General features: G+C 37.9%; 1 protein-coding gene across 2 annotated transcripts in view; it reads right to left on the bottom strand.

Annotated features, from left to right (window-relative positions):
• The window catches only part of MYO3B (myosin IIIB), a 503,395-nt gene extending 493,167 nt beyond the window's left edge, over positions 1–10,228 (bottom strand). For both annotated transcript variants that reach the window (XM_003254238.4, XM_003254240.4), the window contains exon 1: positions 10,080–10,228. In XM_003254238.4, the coding sequence (XP_003254286.2) occupies positions 10,080–10,081 (2 nt within the window). In that variant the 5' untranslated portion in view covers positions 10,082–10,228. The remainder of the gene's footprint in view (positions 1–10,079) is intronic.
• Positions 10,229–25,472: the final 15,244 nt, after the last annotated feature.

Here is a 25,472-nt window from a genome sequence, read left to right as displayed (position 1 = left end):
CTGAATAGATTTTTTAATGACCTAATGATCTGTTGCCTACAAGAAACCTATTTCACTTATCAAGGCATACATAGACTGAAACTAAACTACTTTGGGCTTCTATTTGGATGAAAAAAAGATATTCTATGCAAATGGAAGCCAAAAAAGAGCAGAAGTAGCTATACTTACATTAGACAAAATAGATTTCAAGACAAAAACTATACAAAGAGGCAAAGAAGGTCATTATATAATGGCAAAGGGGTTACTTCAGGAAGACGATATAACAAATGTAAATATATGCACCTAACACTGAAGCACTCTGATATGTAAAGTAAATTTTAGAGCTAAAGAGAGGCTCCAATAAATTAATAGCTAGAGACTAGCTATTTCAACACCTCACTTTAAGCATCAAACAGATCATCCAGACAGAAAATCAACAAAGAAACATTGGACTTTATCTGCATCACAGACCAAATGGACTTAATAGATAGTTACAGAACGTTTCATACAATGGCTGCAGAATACACATTTTCCCCAGCACATATATCACTCCCAAGGATAGATCATATATTATGCCACCAAATTAATCTTAAAAAATTCAAAAAAATTGAAATTATATCAAGTATCTTCTCCAACCATGATGGATTAAAACTAGAAATCAATAACAATAGGAATTTTGGAAACTGTACAAACACATGGAAATTAAACAATATGTTCCTGAATGACCAGTGGGTCAATGAAGAAATTAAGAAGGAAACTTAAAAGTGTATTGTAGTAAATGATAACAGAAACACTACATACCAAAACCTATGGGATACAGTGAAAGCAGTGCTAAGAGGAATGGTTATAGCTATAAGTGCCTACAACCAAAAAAAGTAGAAAAACTTCAAATAAATAACTTAATGATGCATGTTAAAGAACTAGAAAAGTGGCTGGGCACAGTGGCTCACACCTGTAATCCCAGCACTTTGGGACGAAGCAGGCAGGTCACCTGAGGTCAAGAGTTTGAGACCAGCCTGGCCAACATGGTGAAACCCTGTCTCTACTAAAATACAGAAATTAGCCAGGTATGCTGGCACACACCTGTACTCCCAGCTACTCAGGAGGCTGAGGCAGGAGAATTGCTTGAACCCAGGAGGCAGAGGTTGCAGTGAGCCAAGATTGTGCCACCGCACTACAGGCTGGGAGACAGAGCAAGACTCCATCTCAAAAAAAAAAAAAAAAAAAAAAAAAAAGTACTAGAAAAGCAAGAGCAAACCAAAACCAAAATTACTAGCAGAAAAGAAATAATAAAGATCAGAGCAGAAAGAAAGAAAATTGAAATGAAGAAAACAATACCAAAGTCAAGGAAACAAAAAGTTTGTTTTTTGAAAAGAAAGATAAAATTGACAAACCTTTAGCCAGACTTAAAAAAAAAAAGACAACTCAAATAAATATAATCAGAGATGAAAAGGAGACATTACAACCAATACCACAGAAATCCAAATGATCATTAGTGGCTACTATGAGTAACTATATATCAATAAATTGGAAAAATCTAGAATAAATGGACAAGTTCCTAGACATATACAACCTACCAAGATTGAACCATGAAGAAACCCAAAACCTAAATAGACCAATAACAAGTAATGAGATCAAAGCCATAAAAAAGTCTCCCAACAAAGAAAATCCTGGAACCTGATGGCTTCACTGCTGAATTTTACTAAACATTTAAAGAAGAACTAATGCCAATCCTACTCAAGCTATTCTGAAAAATAGAGGAAGAGGGAATACTTTCAAACTCATTTTATGAGGCTGGTATTAGCCTGATACCAAAACCTGAAAAAGGCACATCAAAAAAAGGAAACTACAGGCTAATATTCCTGATGAACATAGAAGCAAAACTCTTCAATAAAATACTAGCAAACGAAATTCAACAATACATTAAAAAGATTATTCATCCTGACCAAGTGGGATTTATCCCAGGAATGCAAGGATGTTTCAACATATGCAAATCAATCAATGTGATACATCATATCAACAGAATGAAGGACAAAAATCATATGATCATTTCAGTTCATGCTGAAAAAGCATTTGATAAAACTCAACATCCCTTCATGATAAAAACACCTAAAAAACTGGGTATAGAAGGAACATACCTCAATACAATAAAAGTTGCATATGACAGACCCACATACTGAATGGGGAAATATTGAAAGCCTTTCCACTAATATCTGGAATATGACAAGGATGCCGACTTTCACCACTGTTACTCGACATAGTCCTGGAATTCCTTGCTAGAGCAATCAGACAAGAGAAAGAAATAAAAGGCATCCAAAATGGAAAGGAAGAAGTCAAATTAGCCTTGTTTGTAGACGGTATGATCTCATATTTGGAAAAAACAAAACACTATTAAAAAACTATTAGAACTGATAAATTCAGTAAAGTTTCAGGATACAAAATCAACATACAAAAATCAGTAGCATTTCTATATGCCAATAGCAAACAATTGGAAAAAGAAATCAAGAAAGTAATCCCATTTGCAATAGCTACAAATAAAATATCTAGGAATTAACCCAAAAAATGAAAGATCTCTACAACGAAAACTATAAAACATTGATGAAAGAAATTGAACAGGACACACAAGCAAAGGGAAAGATATTCCATGTTCATAGCTTGAAAGAATCAATATTGTTAAAATGTCCATACTACCCAAAGCAATCTACAGATTCAATGCATTCCGTATCAAAATACCAAGTCATTCTTCACATAAATAGAAAAAATATCCTAAAATGTATATGGAGCCACAAAAGACCCAGAATAGCCAAAGCTATCCTGAGCAAAACAAACAAAACTAGAAGAATCACTTTACCTAACTTCAAATTATACTACAGAGCTATAGTAACCAAGACAGCATGGCACTGGCATAAAAACAGATATATAGACCAATAGGACAGAATAGAGAACCCAGAAACAAATCAGTGCATTCACAGTGAACTCTTATTTGACAAAGCTGCCACAAACATATACTGAGGAAAGGACACGCTCCTCAATAAATGGTACTGGGAAAATTGGTTATCCATATGCAAATGAACGAAATAAAATCTAAATGGATTAAAGACTTAAATCTAAGATCTCAAACTATGAAACTACTGAAAGAAAACAATGGAGAAACTCTCCAGGACATTGGTCTGGGCAATGATTTCTTGAGTGATACCCTACAGGCACAGGCAGCCACAGCAAATATGGACAAATGGGATCACATCAAGTTTAAAAGCTTCTGAACAGCAAAGGAAATAATGAACAAAGTGAGGAGACAACCCACAGAATGAGAGAAAATATTTGCAAACTATCCATCTGACAAGTTATTAATAATGAGAATATATAAGGAGATCAAACAACTCTGTAAGAAAAATCTAATAATCTGATTTTAAAATGAACAAATGATCTAGACATTTCTCAAAAATGGCAAATAGGTTTATGAAAAGGTGCTCAAAATCAATAATCAGAGAAATGTAAATCAAAATTACAATCAGATATCATCTCACCCCAGTTAAAATGGGTTTTATTAAAAAAAAAAATAGGCAATAACAAATGGCTGGTGAGAATGTGGAGAAAAGTAGACTCTCGTACACTGTTGGTGGGAATATAAATTAACACAATCACTATGGAGAACAGTATGGAGGTTCCTCAAAAAACTAAAAATAAAACTACCGTATGATTCAGCAATCCCACTGCTAGGTATACCCCAAAGGAAATGTTATCAGCATATTGGAGAACTATCTGCACTCCCATGTTTATTGTAGCACTATTCACAATAGCCAAGATTTGGAAGCAACCTAAGTGTCCATCAACAGATAAATGGAAAAGTAAAATCAGGTTTATATATACAATGGAATATTATTTAGCCATAAAAAGAATGAGATCCCGTCATTTGCAACAACATGGATGGAACTGGAGGTAACTATGTTAGGTGAAATAAGCCAGGCACAAAAAGACAAACTTTGCATGTTCTCACTTACTTGTGAAAGCTAAATATTAAAAAAATTGAACTCATGGAGACAGAGTAGAAGGATAGTTACCAGAGGCTGGGAAGGGTAGTGGTGGTGGGGAGTAGGGACGTTTAATGGGTACAAAAAAATAGAATGAATATGATCTAGTATTTGATAGCACAAAGGGATGACTACAATCAACACTAGTTTATTGTACATTTAAAAATAACTAAAAGTATAATTAGATTGTTTGTAATACAAAGAAGTGATAAATACTTGAGGTGAGGGATACCCCATTTACCCTGATGTGATTATTCTGCATTATATGCCTGTATCAAAATCTCATGTACCCCATAAATATATACACCTATTATGTACCCACAAAAACTAAAAATTAAAAACAAACATAATACCACAGAAAAAAAATCAGCTATTAGAATTTAGCAAAGATAATGTGACATTAGCGAATATATTACTATGATTTTCCCATTAATATATCAAAGTATGAAACACCATTAAAAATGGAAATCCAAAATGAATTTGGTAAGTTTTAATCTGTTTTAATTTTTAGAACATTAGAAAAATTCAAATGGGTTAATTCCTTTCTAGCATTTAAACAGCACAGAAACATATCTCTCAAACCAAAAGTCCACATCTTAGTTAATAGTGGATTTCTACAACCATTGCTAATAAAAATCAAGAAAAAAGACAAGTATCTCTCACAAACACTACATAATTTTACATTGTTTTTGAAGTATTAGCCACTGCAATTAGACAAAAAAAGAATAGAAATAAACACTGGGAAGATGGTGAAAATAAAATAAATAGTGGAATGATTTATTCCTGGAAAATCAAAGTTTAACAATGAAAAAAATTAAGTTGATTCATTGAGGAGCTGAGTATAAAATTAGTATATAGAAATCAAGCAATTTCAAAATATATTTTTCTATATGTTAAAAGTAATCAGCCAGAAAGAAAACACCATTTTAATAGGAATTAAAGAGAGTAAAATGCCCAAAGCTAAACCTAACGAGAACAGAGCAGAATGTATAAAAGTAAAATCTTAAAATCAATGGATTAAATGAAAAGAGACAAAAAAATTCCAAAACCATATACCTTATGCTTGGATAGAAAACCTTACTGTGAAGATGTCAATTCTTCCTAAATTTAGTCTGAAAGTAAATTTTTTTTTTTTTTTGAGACAGAGTCTCGCTCTGTGGCCCAGGCTGGAGTGCAATGGCATGATCTCAGCTCACTGCAACCTCTGCCTCCCAGGTTCAAGCAATTTTCTTGCCTGAGCCTCCCAAGTAACTGGGATTACAGGTGCATGCCACCATGCCCAGCTAATTGTTTTGTATTTTAGTAGAGACGGGGTTTCACCGTGTTGCCCAGGCTGGTCTCGAACTCCTGAGCTCAGGCAATCCACCTGCCTTGGCCTTCCAAAGTCCTAGGATTACAGGCGTGAGCCACCGCACCCAGCCACTTTAAGTTTTTTTTTAAGAATTTGACAAAATGATATTAAACTTCATTAGAAAATTAAACACATGAAGGCTGGTCACAGTGGCTCACACCTGTAATCCCAGCACTTTGGGAGGCCAAGGCAGATGGATCACTTGAGGTCAGGAGTTTGACCAGCCAGGCCAACATGGTGAAACCTCGTCTCTACTAAAAACAGAAAACTTAGCTGGGAGTGGTGCAGGTGCCTGTAATCCTAGCTACTCAGGAGGCTGAGGCAGGAGAATAACTTAAACCTGGGAGGTGTAGGTTGCAGACAGCCGAGATCACGCCACTGCACTCCACCTTGGGCAATGGAGTGAAACTCAGTCTCAAAAAAAAAAAAGAAAAAGAAAAAGAAAAACACATAACATGAAAATTTTTAAAAAGAATAATTAGTGAATATAATTTGACCAGACACTAAAACATGTTATACTGCTAGAGTAATTAAAACATTATGCCACAGGGGTAGAAATTAGTCAGATCGTTAGACTAGAAACCAAAAGGAGACTCAAATACACAAAGAAATAGGGTTTATGATAAAAATCACATTTCAAATCAATAGGCAAAAGATGGACTAAATAATACTGTTCAATAAATAATAATAGCTTAACTTGCTGGCTGTTTAGAAAAAAAATTAAGCCAGATTGCTACCTCATTCCTTTCTCCAAAATAGAGTACGGTGGCTCAAAATTTTAAAAAAATATAGCTAAATACATTATAGTCTTGGTGTAGGCAAGAAATATTTTCAAGTAGAATAGAAAACTCACAAGCCCTAAGAAAAAAATTGATAAACAGAATTGCATACAAGTAAAAAAGTCTCTACAACCAAAAGAATTGTTTTAAGTACTAACATTTTTCCAAAAAACAACTAGACAATGTTTGCATCAGGAGCTAATTTTCTTATTATATCAAGAATATATACAATAAAAAAGAAAAAGACTCAAAAAATTCAAATGTATAAAAGATGCTAAATCTCACTAATCAATTTTAAACGGCAAATCAAAATAAGGAGATACCATTTGTCTCCTATCATACTGTCAAGATTTTTAAAAGTTTGATAATACTGTTAAAAGAAATAAGCACTCTGAGACAACATGAGTGAAAGTATAAACAATCTTCTTGAGGAATTATTAGTCAAAATCTACCAAATGCCCATACTCTTTGTCTCTGTAATTCTACTGGTAGGCATTTACTTTACATATATAATCAAAAAAAGCACACTTAGATTCATATTAACAGAACATAAAAGGAAAATCATCATCTCGATTGATGCAGAAAAAGCATTTGAAAAAAATTCAACATTTATCCAAAATTTAAAAAAAACAAAAAAACTCTCAACATACTAGAAATTGAAAGGAACTTCTTCATCTGATACAGGAATCTAGGAAAAACCTAAAGTTAACACCACACTTAATGGTGAAAAACTGAATGCTTTCACCTTAAGATCAGAAGCCAAGGATGTCTGCTCTCATCATTTATATTGAATACTGTGGTGAAGCCAGAATAATAAGTCAAGAAAAAGAAAATTTAAAAATCTAGATTAGAGGGGAAGAAGTAAAATGGGCTTAATTTGAAGATTACATGATTATCTATTAAAAAAACTGATGGAATTTATAAAAATATTACTAGAACTAATTAGTAAGTTTATCAGAATTACAGGATACAAACAAGGTCAGTATTTTAAATTCAATTATATTTCTACATACTGGAAAGGAAAACTTTTCAGCAGTGCTAAAACAATTGTAGAGCAATATGCAAAAAGAAAAAAAGAATCTTTATCCTTACACCACATATAAAAATTAACTTTAATCATTAAACAGATGTAAGAGCTAAAACTCTATTAAACTTGTAGTAGATAGACATAAAGATTATTCACTATAGTATTATTTCCAATAGAAAACCAGATACAACCTAGAGGCCCATCGTCATGGAGAGATTATCTAATAAATCATAATAGTCACATAAAATTAAATACAATGTAGCCACATGTAACCACTAAAAAGAAAAAAGGTAAATTTTGTGCCAATTAATATGGAAAGAATGCCAAATATATAATTAAGATTTGTTTTAAAAGTGTTGAATAGTGTATAGGGAGGACAACTTTTGTGTAAATACAAAGAATATTTGCATTTCTAGTCATTTTATGTGTATATTTGTGTGTATGTATCTATGTATGTGTATATCCTTATATACATTTTTCCAGAAGGCTACACAGGAAACTCTTAAACTTTAGGGAGAGGTAGTAAAAATCAGAGAGTTTGGAAAAGAGAGAAATTTATATGCTTTTAAAAATTATTATACATTTTTAGTCATGTTTTTTGCTAGTGCATATGTTATTCTATTTTTTAAAATAAATCTTTTTAAAAAAAATTTAAGAGATGTGTGCTGAAGTCATAGGAGAGCAGAAACCATATGAAACAGGGGCTCATCCTGAGAAGAAAAAGAAAACAGAGAAATAAGAAACTGAAAGGACCATGCTTGAGAGAGTGAGACAAAGAGGATCAGTGAGTGGGTTCACTATGAATTCTACATCTTGGCCCTCTGAGGCCTGCTAAGCTTTGCTGTCTGTCCTTGTAACCCATGAAATTTCCTACTGCATTCTTCTAAGCAGCCCCTCTTTTCATGAGCTGATTTGAGTTTCTCGTGAGCTAGTTTTAGTTCCTTAACAACCCCATATGGGCCTAGTCTGATCCCTTGTTGAATACCCTGAATTAGTCCCTAATGGAGGTACAGCCTTACCTTGTTGAAAGTAAAGCACTCTGCAGCATGCACCCTGTGAATGTCTGCAGTTAGTCAAGCCTAGCGAGCATGATTTAAATAGAAACTTGCCCAGCAACATTTTATACTCATTAGAAAATTCATGATGAAGATTTCCATTGTTCAGTATGCTATTCAGAATATTTTTTCTAGATGTTATAGTATGGTATATATGAATCACAAATAATAGAATGCTTTCAAATCTAGAGAATAGATTTTAGAAAGAAGAAATCAGAAACCTGAACTGTGAAATGTCAGAGGAAATCTGTACAAATATTAAATGTAACACCCAGAGATACACAGAATAAGGAAACACATACCATACAACCATGAGCAAATTAGAGAATAATTCCAAACCAATGCATAAGCAAGTGCAAAATAGTTGTGTTAGTCCATTTTCTGCTGCTATAAAAGAATACCACAGACTGCATCATTTATAAGCAATAGAAGTTTATTTGGCTCATGGTTCTGGAGGCTGGGAAGTCCAAGATCAAGGGGCCACATCTGGTGAGGGCCTTCTTGCTGCATCATAACATGGTGGAAGGTCTCACATAGTGAGACAGGGCAAGAGTGAGAGCTCAAGAGAGAGAAAAAGGAGACCGAACTTATCCTTTTACTAGGAGTCGTCTCCCACAATGACAGCGTTAATCCGTTCATAAGGGCAGAGCCCTCATGACCTAGTCACCTCTTAAAGGTCCCATTTCTTCTCACAATGGCAATTAAATTTCAGCATGATCTTTGGAGGGGACATTCAAACCATAGCAACGGTAAAGACGTAAGAGTAGGAACTGGCTTCTTCACAAGTCACCTAGCTGGATACTGCTAGATAGGGCCTGTCCAAGTATAGCTCAAATGTCTTCTCTTCTAGGAGGCCTTTCCTAATTTTCCCACTAGAACTGACCTTTATGGTTCCACTGATTATGTACTCTTCTTTCTTTTTTTTAAATTTAATTTTATTTTAAGTTCCAGGATACATATGCAGGATGTGCAGGTTTGTTACGTAGATAAACATGTGCTATGGTGGGTTGGCTGCACCTATTAAGCCCCCCGTGCATTAGCTATTTATCCTGATGCTCCAGGGGAGAGACTCAGGACTGGCTTTTGACAGAGCTTGGTAGAGGAATCCAATGATCTCTAGGTTGATCTCTAAGTTCCTTCTCTAATGTTCTATGGATTTTAAACCTTGAATATACAAAACTATTGAGAGGAAGAAAAGAATCATGGCATAATGGAATTTATCTACTATTGTTTACATTGTCATGTTACCAAATTAACAAATCTGTCATGATATTGCAGTCACTAAGGAACAATACATACCCACAGCTCTTACAAATGATTAACTAAATGATCAGATTTTTCATTTCCCCACCAAAGCATGAGGAAATTTATCTCAGCTTTAGCTGCCTTAAACCTCTCTTGAGTGAAAAACATTAAAAACATCTGCAAATTACTGATGACTAATGCCCTTCAATTTGGCCTCAAGCTGAGAAATTCTGTGCAGAAATAAAGTGGTTTATAATCCCACAGGTCCATTCTATTATAAACTGCAGGTGGCAAATCAAGTGACTATGAACTATGCCGTGTGTGTGTGTGTGTGTGTGTGTGTGTGTGTGTGTGTGTGTGTCTGTGTAAAAAGCAATACTCAAGAGGGTATTTCTCCTACTCCTTCAAGAGAAATTTAACCACCCAGACAAAAGGCACATGCTAACTGAGAGGACCCAGGAATCTGGGTGATGTCAGACAGAGGCCCAAAGCCAGAGTGGCTGTCATCCCCCTCGACTGCCCACCAGCCAGGGCAGCTGCATCTGTCCTTTGCAGAAAAGCAATCTAAAGCAAGCACAGAAGAAAGCTGGAAGGAAAATAACTGCAACTCACATCGATGACCTATTTTCTGAATCCGGCTTATGAGAGATTGGATTGTCATTCCTCCAAAAACCAGCAGAACACTTCAGGCCCAGAAAATGGTGTCTTTGATGACTAGAATGTGTGACACATCATTACCAAAGGACTTTCTTTCGATCTAGGTTCCAAGAGGTGTTAGCCTCAGAGGACTATTGTGGGAGGAGCTGATAAATCCACCAAATCCTTGGTGACTTTGCTTCACTGTTAGGCAAGATTAAGATGATGCTAATTGGTAGTGAGCCTGATCTATTTAGTGTCTCCTACCAGGACACAGAGCAGAATCAAAACCATTCTCACAGATCCCGTTTGCATGTCATTTAACAGTTCCAGTGTGATATTCCCCCAACCTTTAAAAGTTCCTTCATTCCAGATTAAATTCCTTCATTCCAAATGCTGCACAATCAAAACTAATCATCTTTTTGTGAGCAAAGGGCATAGTCAAAGCATGTAGTCAGGGTCACTTTTCTGAACTGCAGATAAACCCAGGGGAAACACCATGAGCTTCTGATCTGAATTACCAAGAAATAGAACAGTGACTATTCAATAGTGACTATTCATTCAGCAGCATGCCCTGGGTTACATACAGAACAGTAGGTTAAGAGGAGGCAGGGGTTGGGGGTGGTGCCAGGCGTGGTGGCTCACGCCTGTAATCCCAGTACTTTGGGAGGCCAAGGCACATGGATCACCTGAGGTCAGGAGTTCGAGACCAGCCTGGCCAACATGGGGAAACCCCATCTCTACTAAAAATACAAAAATTAGCAGGGTATGGTGGTGTGCGCCTGTAATTCCAGCTACTGGGGGTGCTGAGGCAGGAGAATTGTTTGAACCTGGGAGACGGAGGTTGCAGTGAGTAGAGATTGTGCCACTGCACTCCAGGCTGGGCAGCAAAGTAAGACTCCATCTCAAAAAAAAAAAAGAGGAGAGAGGGGAAGTGAGAAACAGGAGGGTAGGGTCCCCAGAAAGCTTCTTTTCTGGCCAGCTAACATGACACATAGGCCCATGTGAAATAGCTGAAGACTGTGCAAAGCGGCAGGCAGCAAGAGCTAAATAACACTGGATAAGCTATATCCGTCAATTCTGAGGAGGAGTCAGTTTAACCCAGGACCAAGACCTGAGTGGGAATGCTTCCTGGAGCAGATAAATCTAGGTACAGTTTTGAATGAAGAAGTGAAAAGGATTAGTGTAGATGAGGCAGGAGAGAAATCCAGAGCCGAGAAACAGCACACAGAGAATGCAAATATGAAGAAGGTGATTTAAAGGACAGCGATCTTACTCCCACTAGTCAATAATGGCCTTTGTGTTTCCATTTACTGTCATAAGAATCTTAAGAATGGGGATAATGTGTTCTATCTTCCTATATTTCCTACAGTATTTGCACATAATAATTGCTCATATTATAGCTAGTAGAATCATGGATTCCTACAGTTGGACTGAACTTATCATCCCATCTGCTTGCAGAATAAATGAATAAATGAACAGGTTATTAAAATTAACAGGCTATTAAAAAGATCAGCCTGGTTCCAGTAGAATAATTATAAAAATAATCAAGAGATGAAGTTGAATTTGTATACAAGAGTCGGTTGAAGACAGAGCTTTCAGGCAGCCTGGGGGTTGGAATTTTACCTCAAAGGTGACAGAGTGCCACACCAGACTTTTAAACAGTAGAGTAACATAGGAAATTTTCTTTGAGAAAGATTGTCTTGGCAGATTTTTGCAGGAAAAGGCAAATCAGAAGGCCAGCAGGATTCCATTGCAACAAGGAGTTAAAGGCTATACAGTCTTGAAGGTGACCGACAGCCTGCCCAGGCCCAAGGAAAAAAAATACCAGATGCCCCAGCAGAGGAGGACTGGCTAGACTGTCTTTACCAGGGATTTGCCCCAGGCCCTTTCAGCCGCTGGGCCCCAGTAATGTATCCTAATTTCCTTCCCCACAGCCCCTCCTCTCCACCTCAACCCTGACAGTACTTACTAGCTCAAAATGGACCATCGGAAGGAAGGGACAACCTCTTGCGAACGAACCAAGGGCCTGGTCTGCTCCAGATAAGTGTTTCCTCTAAGAAAGAAATTATAATGCATTCCTAGTCTGAGTGTAGCAGCAATAGCCTGACAGCCATTTGCATAATTTCTCTTCTGTAACAGACTTCGAAAATAACAATAGGCAAACTAGATAGAATCTATTAATTTTAAATTTGCTTGAGCTGCTATCTTTAATGAAGCTAAAGTACCATAAAGATTTTAAATCTATTAATTATGTGGTATATTATTTGTTCTCTCCAATGAGACATTTTGGAGAATGGACATTTAATATGTGTTACTATAGAATCACCACCTTATTCTGGGATGTTCACTTGGTTTGAATGTACTGATAAGGTTGGAAGGTAGTGTGTTTAGAAAGTTCATCCAAGACTAGCAGAAAAATGCTAATTAATGTCAAGAATAAAATATATGCACACACATCAAGTCAGGAATGACTCAAGAACGCAGAAGTGACCAGCCTGGGCACCATAGCAAAACTCTGTCTCTACAAAAAATAAATAAATTAGCAGGGCATGATGGCGCATGCCTGTAGTCCCAGCTACTTGGGAGGCTGAGGTGGGAGGATCATTTGGGCCCTGGAGTTCAAGTCTGCAGTGAGCTATGATCACACCACTGCACTCTCGCCTGGAGGACAAAGTGAGACCCTACCTCAAAAATAAAAATTTAAGAACCCGGAAGCGAAAGAATCTCATAGATGACTTTTGCAGGTGCTAAAACCACTACACAGCAACGGGAGGACAGGAACCATGCCTATCAGGCCCATTATTATATCTCCCATGCCTAACATAGGGCCTGGCATGTGGCTATATAATGTTGAAAGAAATGACCTACTGGATGGATGAATGAATGGGATTTCTTTACATAACAAAGGCAATTAAAATACCTAAGAAATATATGCATAAGATTTATTTTTCCAAAGAACTAAAAGAGCAATAACTTCATGATCATGTTCATTCATAAGCATACGTGCCCACATGTGTGCACGGGCAAACACACACACCCTTCAAGTAAAAACACCTTAAGAAGGAACTACATTGAAAAGACAGGACTTAAAGTCTTAAATTATTTATTATAGCAGAAACATTTCAAACTAGCAAAGCATTTAATAACACTGTAAAATGAATTACCACAAGTAAACCTCTTAGTTTTCTTCATCCATTTATGGAGTGCCAGACACTAAACTTGATGGCTGACAAATTGCAAAGAAGGAAAAAAAGAAAATACTTAACTTTTGAGTGTCTTCTCCTGGATAATTTTTCCAAAGAACATCCTACTAAGCTATACTCTAAACAGGCCAGACGATTACGATGGCTCATGCCTGCAATCCCAGCACTTTGGGAGGCCCAGGCGAGTGAATCACCCAAGGTCAGGAGTTGGAGACCAGCCTGACCAACATGGTGAAACCCCATCTCTACTAAAAATACAAATATTAGCTGGGCATGGTGGTGGGCACCTGTAAGCCCAGCTACTCAGGAGGCAGAGGCAGGAGAATCGCTTGATCCCAGGAGGTGGAGGTTGCAGTGAGCTGAGATGGTGCCACTGCACTCCAACCTGGGTGACAGAGCAGGACTCCGTCTCAAAAAAAAAAGTTTTACTCTAAACAGATGAATTTTTGGCAGAACCAAATAATCCATTTTCTGCTCCATTTTAATATCCACACTTTCATTTCATGGGTTTTATCCCTCAATTCCAAATGACATTCTAAGTCAAATAAGAACTTAACCAAAGTCATCAGCTAATACTTAAAAAACAAATAAATCCTAATGGTAAAAGGAGAATCTCTGGGTATTAAGTCTGCTCTGAAAAACAGGGCAAACAATGTGTCCAGTTTCAGATTTTAAAAATTTGTGGATCTGGAGTTTGCCTGCTTTATCACACACACACACAGACACACACACACATACACTGGGCACACACACAGATCACCTGTGTGTGATCTGCTTTCACTCACACACACACACACCACACACACACACGGTACACACAGAGATCCCTGGGGATTGTTCCTACACTTCTATACTTCTCTCTCCATAAAGCTCAATCTTCCTTCATCCTGAATATGGTGAAACTACTATGATCTTCCATACTACTTCCCTAATCATATTTTGGAAAATGTCATGTGGAAATCTTTTTGGTATTAGTATTTTTAAATCAATCCGTCCAACATACCCTGTAATCATAGCACAGTGTGATTCATTCTGTCAACATCCAGTGGCTTTGGGAGGCCAAGGCGGGAAGATTGCTTGAGCCCAGGAGTTCAAGACCAGCCTGGGCAATATAGTCAGACCCCATCTCCACAAAAGTAAAAGATTAAAAAAATCATCTAGGCATGATGGTGTGCAACTGTAGTCCCAGCGACTTGGGAGGCTGAGGTGGGAGGATGGCTTGAGTCCAGGAGTTCGAGCATGCAGTGAATTATGATCTTGCCACTGCACTCCAGCCTGGACAACAGAGTGAGATACTGTTTCTACAAAAAGCAAACAAAACAAACAAAAACATCCCATGGTGCGTATGGTGTGGCAGGTCCTGGTGACATAAAGTAGCCTCCTTATCCCTATGGGTGTTACAGCAGGGAAGTGCAAGGTGCTATAGGAGCCCATGACAAAGGAAATCAGGCCTCTGAGGTGATTCTCCAACTTGGTTGCACATTGGAATCACCTAAAGAGATTTACGAATATGGATTCCTGGTCCCACCTCTCCCTGGAGATTCTGGAGTATGGCTCTGAGCACCAGCAGTATTTAAGCTTCCCAATAGAGCAAAAAAGTTTGTGAATCATTGCTCTACGGGGGTGGTATTCGAACTTTCGTATTCATCAGAATCTTCTGGAGGGCTTGGTAAAACAGACTGCTGGACTCCACATCCAGAGTTTCTGACCCTGGTGGTGGAGAAGAGACCCAGAATATGCATCTCTAACAAGTTCCCAGGTGATGCTGGACCACCCTTTGAGAAACACTGCTCCAGAAGCCCAACTGAGGAAGTGAGCTGAAGGGACAGGGGACGGGGGAATGTTTTCGGCAGAGGGAAGCACTGTGTGAAGGCCCAAAGTGGAGATAGCACCGCGGCAAGCAAATATTCCTGGAACCAAAAGATGTGAGGCATGGCCAGAGGTTAGGGAGCAGGGAGAGTCACGCAGGGTGAGGCCAGTGATAGGTGGACACAAACTCTGGTCCTGCCATCTGTGATTCTGACTGAGAAAAAAATGACTCCACGAAGCAAAAGAGGCTGCTCCTCTTCACAAGGATTGGCCACAGCAGTATTGTCCAATCAGTAGGTTTCTTAACTCTCAGATTATGAAAAATCCAGGCTGGCTTATTATTAAAAAGTAGTGACAGTCTTTGCAGGGTTAACATTTTATAGCTTTCATGACACTTTTGCAAGTGTTATCTCATCCAATTCTTAAAGAAATCCTGGAATGCAAGAAGGCCTGGCACTCCTGCCTTCGTTTTGCCAGGTCTAGAACCCCATTATCAGCCTTCTGGTCTGGTCATCTTCTACTATAGCTCATTACCCTCCAACGTTTACTTCTACCCACAAATGGAAAAGTCTAGTCCTCTAGAAAATTCTTGTCAAAGTGCTGAGAAAAATACAGGAGAAAACAGCTCTCCACATAGGTGGTAACATACACACCTGCCCATAGCATTTACACATGTGTCACCAGAGACTGCTCCAGAAGTCCTTGGCTATGTTTAGACATCTATTTGACTCTCCAGAAATGCAATCCAAAAGCCAGGCATGGTGGCTCATGCCTGTAATCCCGGTACCTTGGGAGGCCAAGAGCGGAGGATTGCTTAACGTCAGAAGTTCAAGACCAGCCTGAGCAACATAGGGAGAACTACCCCCCCCGCCAAATCTCTACAAATTTAAAAATTAGCTCATGTGGTGGCATATGCTTGTAGTCCCAGATACTCAGGAGGCTAAAGCGGGAGAATCCCTTGAACCCAGAAGGCTGTAGTGAGCTATGATCTCACCACTGCACTCCAGCCTGGATGACACAGACCCTGTCTCAAAAAAAAATAAAAATAAAAAATTCAGTCAGAGTGTAAAGTTGATTTGGAAGAGAACTCAGGTGTTTGTTAGCACATTCTTAGACACTAATCCTGAAATTTGGGTAGGTGCCATGAGGGGAAGTAATGTTTGGGTTTGGTTCTACCGTAAGCCAACAGGCTAGGCAAACTATGGATAACTTAGAGACCACACAAGTATAACAAACAATTCAGGAATTTTTTTTCTGTCAAAATTAACACTCTTCAGAAAATATTGGCTACTATTTTAATTTTTACATTCTTTTTAAATTCAAGAATGTGTTGTGTCTTTTTCTCTGATTCTAAAGTAGTACATGTTTGTAGGTGAGATGTTGGAAAATACAGACAGGCTACAAATCAAATAAAATCACCCTTAATCCTACCCAAAAACTAATCACTTTCAACATTTTGTTGTCTTCCCTTCAGACTTAAAAAAAAAAAAATGCATGTGGGTAGGTGCAAGAGTGTCTATGGGTGGGTGTGCATTTTTTTTTTTTTTTTTTTTTTTTACCAGTGTTGACTACCTATTGTTTGATATCTGGTATTTTAAAAAATATTACATCATTTTTTAGTAGGTTTTAACATCATTTAACTATAATCGTGATTCCTTTTTTTTTTTTTTTTTTTTTTATTATACTTTAGGTTTTAGGGTACATGTGCACAATGTGCAGGTTTGTTACATATGTATCCATGTGCCACGTTGATTTCCTGCACCCATTAACTCGTAATTTAGCATCAGGTGTATCTCCTAATGCTGTCCCTCCCCCCTCCCCCAACCCCACAACAGTCCCCGGAGTGTGATGTTCCCCTTCCTGTGTCCATGAGTTCTCATTGTTCAATTCCCACCTACTGGGTATATACCCAAAGGACTATAAATCATGCTGCTATAAAGACACATGCACACGTATGTTTATTGCGGCACTATTCACAATAGCAAAGAGTTGGAACCAACCCAAATGTCCAACAACGATAGACTGGATTAAGAAAATGTGGCACATATACACCATGGAATACTATGCAGCCATAATCGTGATTCTTAAAAGGGGATATATCCACTCTCAGGATATCAGAATCACCAAGGAGGCGTTTTAAAAATTATACCTTCCTTCTGAAGCTACAATCCTCCTCCACCCACCCTCACATTAAGATTTCTTGGTGGGCTAGGGCTGGCACAGACATATAAGAACTGCTAGTCTGCAAGAGGTATTACTGACCATTCCTCTTTCCCTTACATGGGCACACCAAATTAGTTAACTGATGCCCCATAAACATTTTGTTGTTTCCAATTTTTCCTCATTTATGAGCTGCTACAATCAACATCTTAACATTCATATATACATACCTAATGGTTTTAAGTTAAAGTCCTGGATATAGACTTGCTAGACAAAATAATTTGAATATTTTTAAGGCTTATGAATAACTTTTGGGGAATGATATAGCATAGACTAGAGAATGATCAAAATACATAAAAACTTTTGACTATATTAAGAATATTTCTTACAATGAATGAACTGTTTTCAATCACTGGTTCTCCCAGGTAAAAGACAACCATGGCCTTTTTCTTACTTAGGTGTCAAACATCCAGGTTCCAGGCACATGCAGTCCCCAAGGAAACTCTCCCATCAATCTGCATTGCAGCTTCAGAGACGCTATGCTATGCTGGCTCAGGAAACCAATTAATTAGCTTTCTTAATTTTCCTAAGTACCTCTGGCACTGTCTAACTGCCTATCCAGTCCCTTCAAGGGGAAGCCTCCAGCTCCCTTCTCTTTCCGAGTCAGGATAGAAAGGCTAAGCACGACGATACGCACGTCTGCACACCCAGGCCCACACCTGTTACTTTTTAACTGGGAAAGGTTTCCTTGGCAACCATCTGCACCACTGCCCCAACAACTCCTGCTCAGTAAGCCCTGATATTAGCAGGAATAAGACTTCTTTATCAGGATCCCTATTTTACTAATCCCCCCGACCCCAGACTATTTCTCCACGCAGGCAGGGATGGTGGCTGTCTATTTACCATCCACTGCTGATCTCCTAGAGCTTGACAATAGTTTTCAAAACATGTTTGCTAGATGAATAGATAAGATTTAGCAACCTCCCTTTTATATGCAAGACTTGTGAAATTCATAAGCACTTTGGATATTTAAAAACAAACTTGACAAAAAAAACATTTTGCAAACAGCCGTATGGTGATTTCCTCACAAGGGTTGTTAAGAATGAAAATATCCTAGTTCCTCTGATTTCATTAGAGGAATCAACAATGCACCATTAGAAGCAATTTGTAAGAACTGAATGTAGAGTAGATGTGCTATTTCCACAAGTAGATGACAAAGTGGTGACTGAGTTGCTGAGTACAGTCAGAGAGGTTATGCCTGCCCAAATTTACCTAGCCAAGGACAGATGCAGAAGCTGTAATCTAGCCCACGCTCTGTTCACCAACACATGAGCCCTAGTGTCGGGCTTCATCCGCCCAGAGAAAAGGGCAATTTTTTCTAATGATCACAAAGGCACATTTGCTCACCAAGTTGTACAGCTTTTTGGGATTCACACAATGGCACTTAGACAAGTCCTCTGTGTTTTGTTTACTCATATTCCTCAACCAAATGTAGCAAAGTTTTAAAATATGCCAATACGCTCCATCAGCAAACATTAAATAGATTGAGTGAGTACATTGTTAGTTGATAATTATATTAAGACTACTACGAGGGGGAAAAGTCCCAGGATGATTTGGGAACAGATAACATTTTAGCAATGGAGGAGAATTCAGAGAACATGTCCTTAAGAAAAAGAGGCTCAAAGAGCTCATCTAGATTACCAGACTCTTAAAAGAGCACTCTTAGGCCAAATCAGATATAAATTTAATTTTGCATTTAATCTAGGCCCTAAACTGCCCCTCACACACCCTGCAGGACCTACTTTTAGGTCCCTGGCTAAGCAATTCTAATGATAAATGAGCAGCTTTGCAATTTGATTGAGACTGAATTCTGACTGGGTCATGTTATACTGCATGGAATGATTTTCCATATCTTTTAGCATCAAGATTTTTTTCCTAAGTTTCAAAATTAACTCTGATAAAAAAGAAATAAATCAACCTTTTATAAGATCTAATAGCTGTCAGAGTGTTCTTTCTCTGGTAGGAGTTCTAATTCTTTTTTTGAAAAAAAGATTAATCATCAAAGCAACTTACAGTATAAGATTGAAATTTATCATGTATATTATAAAATTTATATTACTTGCTACTTCTATCAACTCTAAAGGGGTAATTTTCTGTATTGAATTATTTATAATCTCTTGTAATCAGATACCTGGTAAACTTTTAAACATTTATGTATTCACCTAATTCAAAGATGGCAAGTGAACTAATACTGAAAATGGAAAATCTGTCTGTCAGAACGTAAGGCCCTGTAGAATTTATGATATGTCTATTTACCTATCTACTAATGTATACCCCTACACATTTACCTTATTGCTGCATAATTATACCTGATTATTATTAAATGAATGAATAAATGCAATAAATATTATAAATTAAGATGGCATGTCAGATAATGTCCACAATAGTGGAGAAAGTAACAAATTTCCACGGTATTTGGGTCTCTATGAATTTTAATGCATTGTTACTGTTATGTTTAATTATTACCATTTCTCTACAAAAGCCTTGACAATGTTGGATTTCTCCTACAGTACTAAGGCTCATAATAAAAGCACATTTTAATTTGGTATTGACCATAAGGATTCCTAATCAAGACACAAGCTATGAAAAGAGAGAATTAAATTGGCTTCTTTGAAATGCCAAAAGAAGATACTTTCTGTATTAGTTAACTGCTATTCCTCTGTACTTGTTTCCTATTGCTGCTGTAAGTTAACACAAATTTCATAGCTTAAAACAACACAAATTTATTACCTTACAGTTCTGAATTGGACATCTGAAACAGGTCTTACTGGACTAAATTCAAGGTGTTAGCAGGGCTGCATTCCTTCTGGAGGATTTAGCGGAGAACCTGTTTCTTTGACTTTTCCACTTTGTAGAGGCTGCCCCTTCTCCACCTTCAAAGCCAGCAGCATAGCATCTTCAAACTTCTCCCTGACCTTGACCCCTGACTCTCCTGCTTCCCTCTTTCACTTATAAGGCCCCTTGTGATTACCTAGAGCCTACCCAGATAATCCAGAGTAACTTCCCCATCTCAAGATCCTTAATTTAATCCCATCATAAAGTCTTTTTTGCCACGTGAGGTAACACAGATTCCAGGGATTAAGACACAGACATCTCTCAAGGCCGTTATTCTCCCAGCCACACCTTTTGAAACTGGTGTTTAGCATTGTGTAGTATTCTGAAGAGGTAGCATATGAGGGGTGGATGGAACACCTTTGGGGAGTGAGGGAGACAGTATTTGAATCCTGGCTTTGGCCACTTTCTAGCTATGTGACCTTAGCCAATAGACTCAAACCCCCTGAGCCTCAGTTTTGTCACCTCTAAAGCGGGGCCAGAGTGCCTACTTCATTTTGTTGTTGTAAGGGTTAAAGGGGAGAACGAACATAAATCCACAGTAGGTGTTGAATAAATGTGAGTCAGTTTCCTTCGCTTGCCCATTAAATGGGTACTGTAGCATTAATGCCAACTACATACTGATTTTCGCTATATTGATATGAGGTTAAACATTATTGAATTCAGTGAAAAGAGGATTTCTCTGACCCAGAATGTTAAAGACGGACAGTAGACTGGTGGCCTCTCTTTGTCAGCCAACACCATTGAACATCAGCAGGGCTGTTTCAGTAGCTTAAATGGCAACCTGATTCAAGACAACAGAAAGGATTTCTCTTTATCTCTGATTCTCAGTTACCTCTCAGGTGAGATACTTATAGCCAGGAGCTGCCAAATCATGTCTGAAGTCTAAAGAAAATGACACGTTATAGTGGAATGCATATTAAAGGACAATGCCAAGTTTCTAACTCCAAATAACTGTTAAATTCTTTAAAAATTTGAAGTTATAGATGTGTAATATATGTTGACAAAATTGAAGAAAAAAATACAGATAATTATTCAAATGTCATCAATTGGGATGTCATAGAAATAGCATGAGATTTGGAGTTAGATGATTATGATAGCAGGAGACCCATACCAGTCCCTGCTGTGTGACCTCAGGTGGTCACCTTTCTGGGCCTCAGCTGTAAACTTACAGAGTTACTACAGGGATTAAATAAGATTATAAATGTGAAAGCACTACATCAGTATAGGATAATATTATTTCTTCCTCATTCAACAAACATTTATTTTATCTTTACTCTGTGGTAGATGTTAAAATTAAAAGAGAATAAAGAACAAGTAAGACAATGTTTATTAGCCTCAAGGAACTCTCAAGCTAATAGGTAAAGGGACAGAAACATACTATATTTATAAAATATCTCTGTGTTATTTTTTAATTAAAGCATACTTTACTCAGAGTGAAATGTTCAGATCTTACATATGCCATTCAATTTAATTTTGCTGAATGCATATGAAGAGGCAAAATATTTTCACCACTCCAGAAAAGTCCCCTGTTCCCATTCCCAGGCAATTCCCACTTCCCTCAGAAGAAACCACTGATCAGAGTCCTATCACCACAGGTTAATTTTACCAGTTTCAAAATTCCATAAATGGAACTACGTGGCATGCAGGGGTTTTTCATTTTTGTTTTAATTGAGACAGGGCCTCATTTGTGTCGCCCAGGCTGGAGTACAGTGGTGCAATCACGGCTCACTGAAGCCTGGACTTCATTCAGCATATTTTGATATGGATCCATGTTGTTATATTTAGAGTAGTTACTTTGTGGTTGTTGTTTGTTTTGCTAAGTAGTATTCCTTTTATGGATCTGTCACAGTTTATCTATTCTTCTGGTCATGGACATCTGAGTTGTTTCCACTTTGGGTGTATTATGAACAGAGCTACTGTGAACAGTCTTGCACAAAGTATTTTTTTGTGTGTGGGGCAAATGTTTTCTTTCTCTTGCATATAATACCTACGAATAGAATTGATGTAATACCTAGGAATAGAATTTATGGGTCATAAGATCTCCTTTCATTTTAAATTTAAACTTTATGCTCTTTTCCATAAGTTTGAAATTTTATAATTTAATGTAATTTCAGAATGTTTAAGTTATTTTTAAAAACTATTTTGTATTGTGAAAGCAAATTCTATTTGAGATGGAAATAACCCAAGCCCATTTTTTTCTTTTACAATGCAAGCAAAATTCCCTTTTCAAGGATAAAAATAGGTGGCAGAGTTGGGAGAAAAATCTATAAAACAAAGCCATTTGAAGTTGTAGTGGTTCCTGGAAAACACACATTGTTCACTTGACTACCAAATCCAGCAGCTAACGAACTCTCCTGTTCAAAAGCGCTTTCTCAGGCTTCTTCATTCGCAGTAACATCTCCATTCTGCAAGATCTCTTTTTGATATTAACCTTGTCTGTCTTGCTCCCTTTATAACCCCATCGCCTAGTAGTACAGTATCTGGCACACAAGAGGCACTCAGCAAAATTTTGATGAACAAATGAAGGAATGAACAGTGGGTTAGGCAAAACAAGGAGCAGGAACTAAACAGTACCTGAGCTGTTTTACTCTCTTGGTTTTGCCATTAAGTAGCAATTCCGGTTCAAGTCTCAAATCACATTCTCCAACGTTCTAAACAGGGATAGAGATATAACATCACCATGGTGTCTCTTTTCCAGTCATATATGCCTACCGTGATGTCCCAGGCCACCCTTAGATTCCAATTATTCTAAGGGAATAGTTGATCCTCAACTAGCGTTAGTTGAGGATCACTGCGGCAATGAGCCCTTGTGTTTGAGGGGAGTATGTTGTGTCCCTCAAATTCAGAAGCCCTGCTCTAAACTCATCATTTTGTGGATTGTAAAGGGAGAGTATAAGGAACACCACTGCACCAGTGTCTTTATGCACAACAATGGTTCCCATCATTTCCAGAGAAAGACTCATTTTCCAAAGCCAAAAATTTTATGCTTTTTTTCCACCCCCACCTCCTACCATAACAGATATGGCTTAGGATACTGGGCAACAGAGCAAGACTCTGTCTCAAAAAAAAAAGACTTGTAGCATGTTTGCAGAGAGAGTAAAACAATAAAACAGCATTCAGAAGCACAGAACACGTTTTGAGGAGTTTGGATTTCCATACCTGATCCTCAAAGCCAGGAAAGCTTGCCAAGGCATATATGAACTCTGAATATCCTAAGCCAGATACCAGATACTTTCACTATCTGGTATTGAAAAACATATAGCACAAGCTACTGTGAATTTAGTAGCACTTTAAAAGGAAGTTCTGTTTCATTCTCTATGACACTAGAACATGGGCTATGCCTGTTTTATTTCATCCATAACTCATTGTGGAGGGATTTATGGATGTGTTTCTCGTTTGACATATTGCCATGGCTTGGGCACTGAGTTCCATGGATGGGAAGTGCAGGAATCAATTTCTCCACTGTAAGAGAAAAGTGAAGAAGTGGACACAGGAAACTCTGAACCAGAGTTCATTATGAATCACTATGACCAGAGTTCCCTATGAATCACAAAGATCATTATGAATGGAGAAATGGAGCTCTCTGATTGTCCAGGTCTAAGTCAAACCCTCCTCCTATGAGATAAGGGCAGGGGCTGCCCTGCTCAAGCCATATGGAATGGGCTCCTCATATGAAATAGGACTTCTACTCCCAGTCAAAAGGAAAGGAGATGATTTTACACAAGTAGTTCATTAAGACTTGTATCATGGCCAGGTACGGTGGCTCACACCTGTCATCCCAGCACTTTGGGAGGCCAAGGCAGGTGGATCACTTGAGGTCATGAGTTTGAGACCAGCCTGGCCAACATGGCGAAACCCCACCTCTACTAAAAATACAAAAAGTTAGCCAGGTGTGGTGGCATGCACCTGTAATCCCAGCTACTTGAGGGGCTGAGGCAGGAGGATCGCTTGAGCCCAGGAGGCAGAGGTTGCAGTAAGCCAAAGATCACACCACTGCGCTCCAGCATGGGCAACAGAGCAAGACTCTGTCTCAAAAAAAAAAAAAAAAAAAAAAAAAAGACTTGTAGCATGTTCGCAGAGAGAGTAAAACAATAAAACAGCATTCAGAAGCACAGAACACGTTTTGAGGAGTTTGGATTTCCATACCTGATCCTCAAAGCCAGGAAAGCTTGCCAAGGCATATATGAACTCTGAATATCCTAAGCCTGATGCTGTGTATACCAGGCACAAAACAAAACTAAGCAAGGATGATTTTGTTAAAACTGTAAACTTTTAAATATTGTACAGATTGCTTTAACAAGAGGAGAAATTTATCACTTAGGAGGAATTAAATGTAAAAACAAAACAGGCTCAGTTAGCGCATTTAGATATAATGTACAGACCAGTGCTACCCTGGAGAGGCAAAGGGAAGGGGGGAAAGAAGCCAACAGAGCATTTTGTAGAATTTTTTTGTATTCTCACCACTGCAGAAATGAGGAGAGTTAGGAACACAAAGTGTGATCAAGTAGAACGAAGTCTCCAGGAAAGGTTAAGCTAACTAGGTGAACTCCTCTCTGTTTTCCTGGCAATAAGGCAGCACTTTATAATGATATTTTAATGAGGCAAAAATACAGAAACAAAGAAAGTGATGTTTAGTATACAGACAACATCTAGCTTTAGCAATTAAAAAGTACATATATATACACACACACACATATACATATATACACACATATATACACATATATACTTATATATACACACATATACATATATACACACACATATATATACATATATACATATATAATTTTTTCTTTTTTAAAAAATATCTTTCCAGAGGAGGCCTAACTCCTAGGCAGTTTGCCCCGAATCAGCCAAAAAGTAAATATATTTTATAACTCTTTTAAAATGTCACATCTTCCCCTTATGACCTTATTTTGGTTCTATAGCTCAAAACTTTTGTCAATCCTGCTTAGGCCTCCTCTCAAGGAGGAACTGATGAGCCCAGTGATTCTCAACCCTGACTGTACATTGGAATCACCACAGAAGCTTTCACAATCACAAGACCTGGCTTCACCCTCAGCAATTCTCATTTAATTGGGCCAGAGGGGGGCCCAGGCACCTCTCCACAATGGCTGTTTTTATTGATAGCAACAATAGTATTCTGATTATACAGAAATAATTTTAGACAAGTAGTTCATTAAGACTTGCAGCATGTTTACTATTATTTACTATGCAGTTAGCAGGCCAGATGCTTAGAGCTGGAAGCTACCACTATGCATGAATAGATGAGAGAAAAACATTCAGCATCGTACAT

Source organism: Nomascus leucogenys, chromosome 22a (genome assembly GCF_006542625.1).
Source record: "Nomascus leucogenys isolate Asia chromosome 22a, Asia_NLE_v1, whole genome shotgun sequence".
NCBI lineage: Eukaryota > Metazoa > Chordata > Mammalia > Primates > Hylobatidae > Nomascus > Nomascus leucogenys.
The sequence above is the reverse complement of the archived record's forward strand: the minus strand, read 5'-3'. Positions and strand labels throughout refer to the sequence as shown.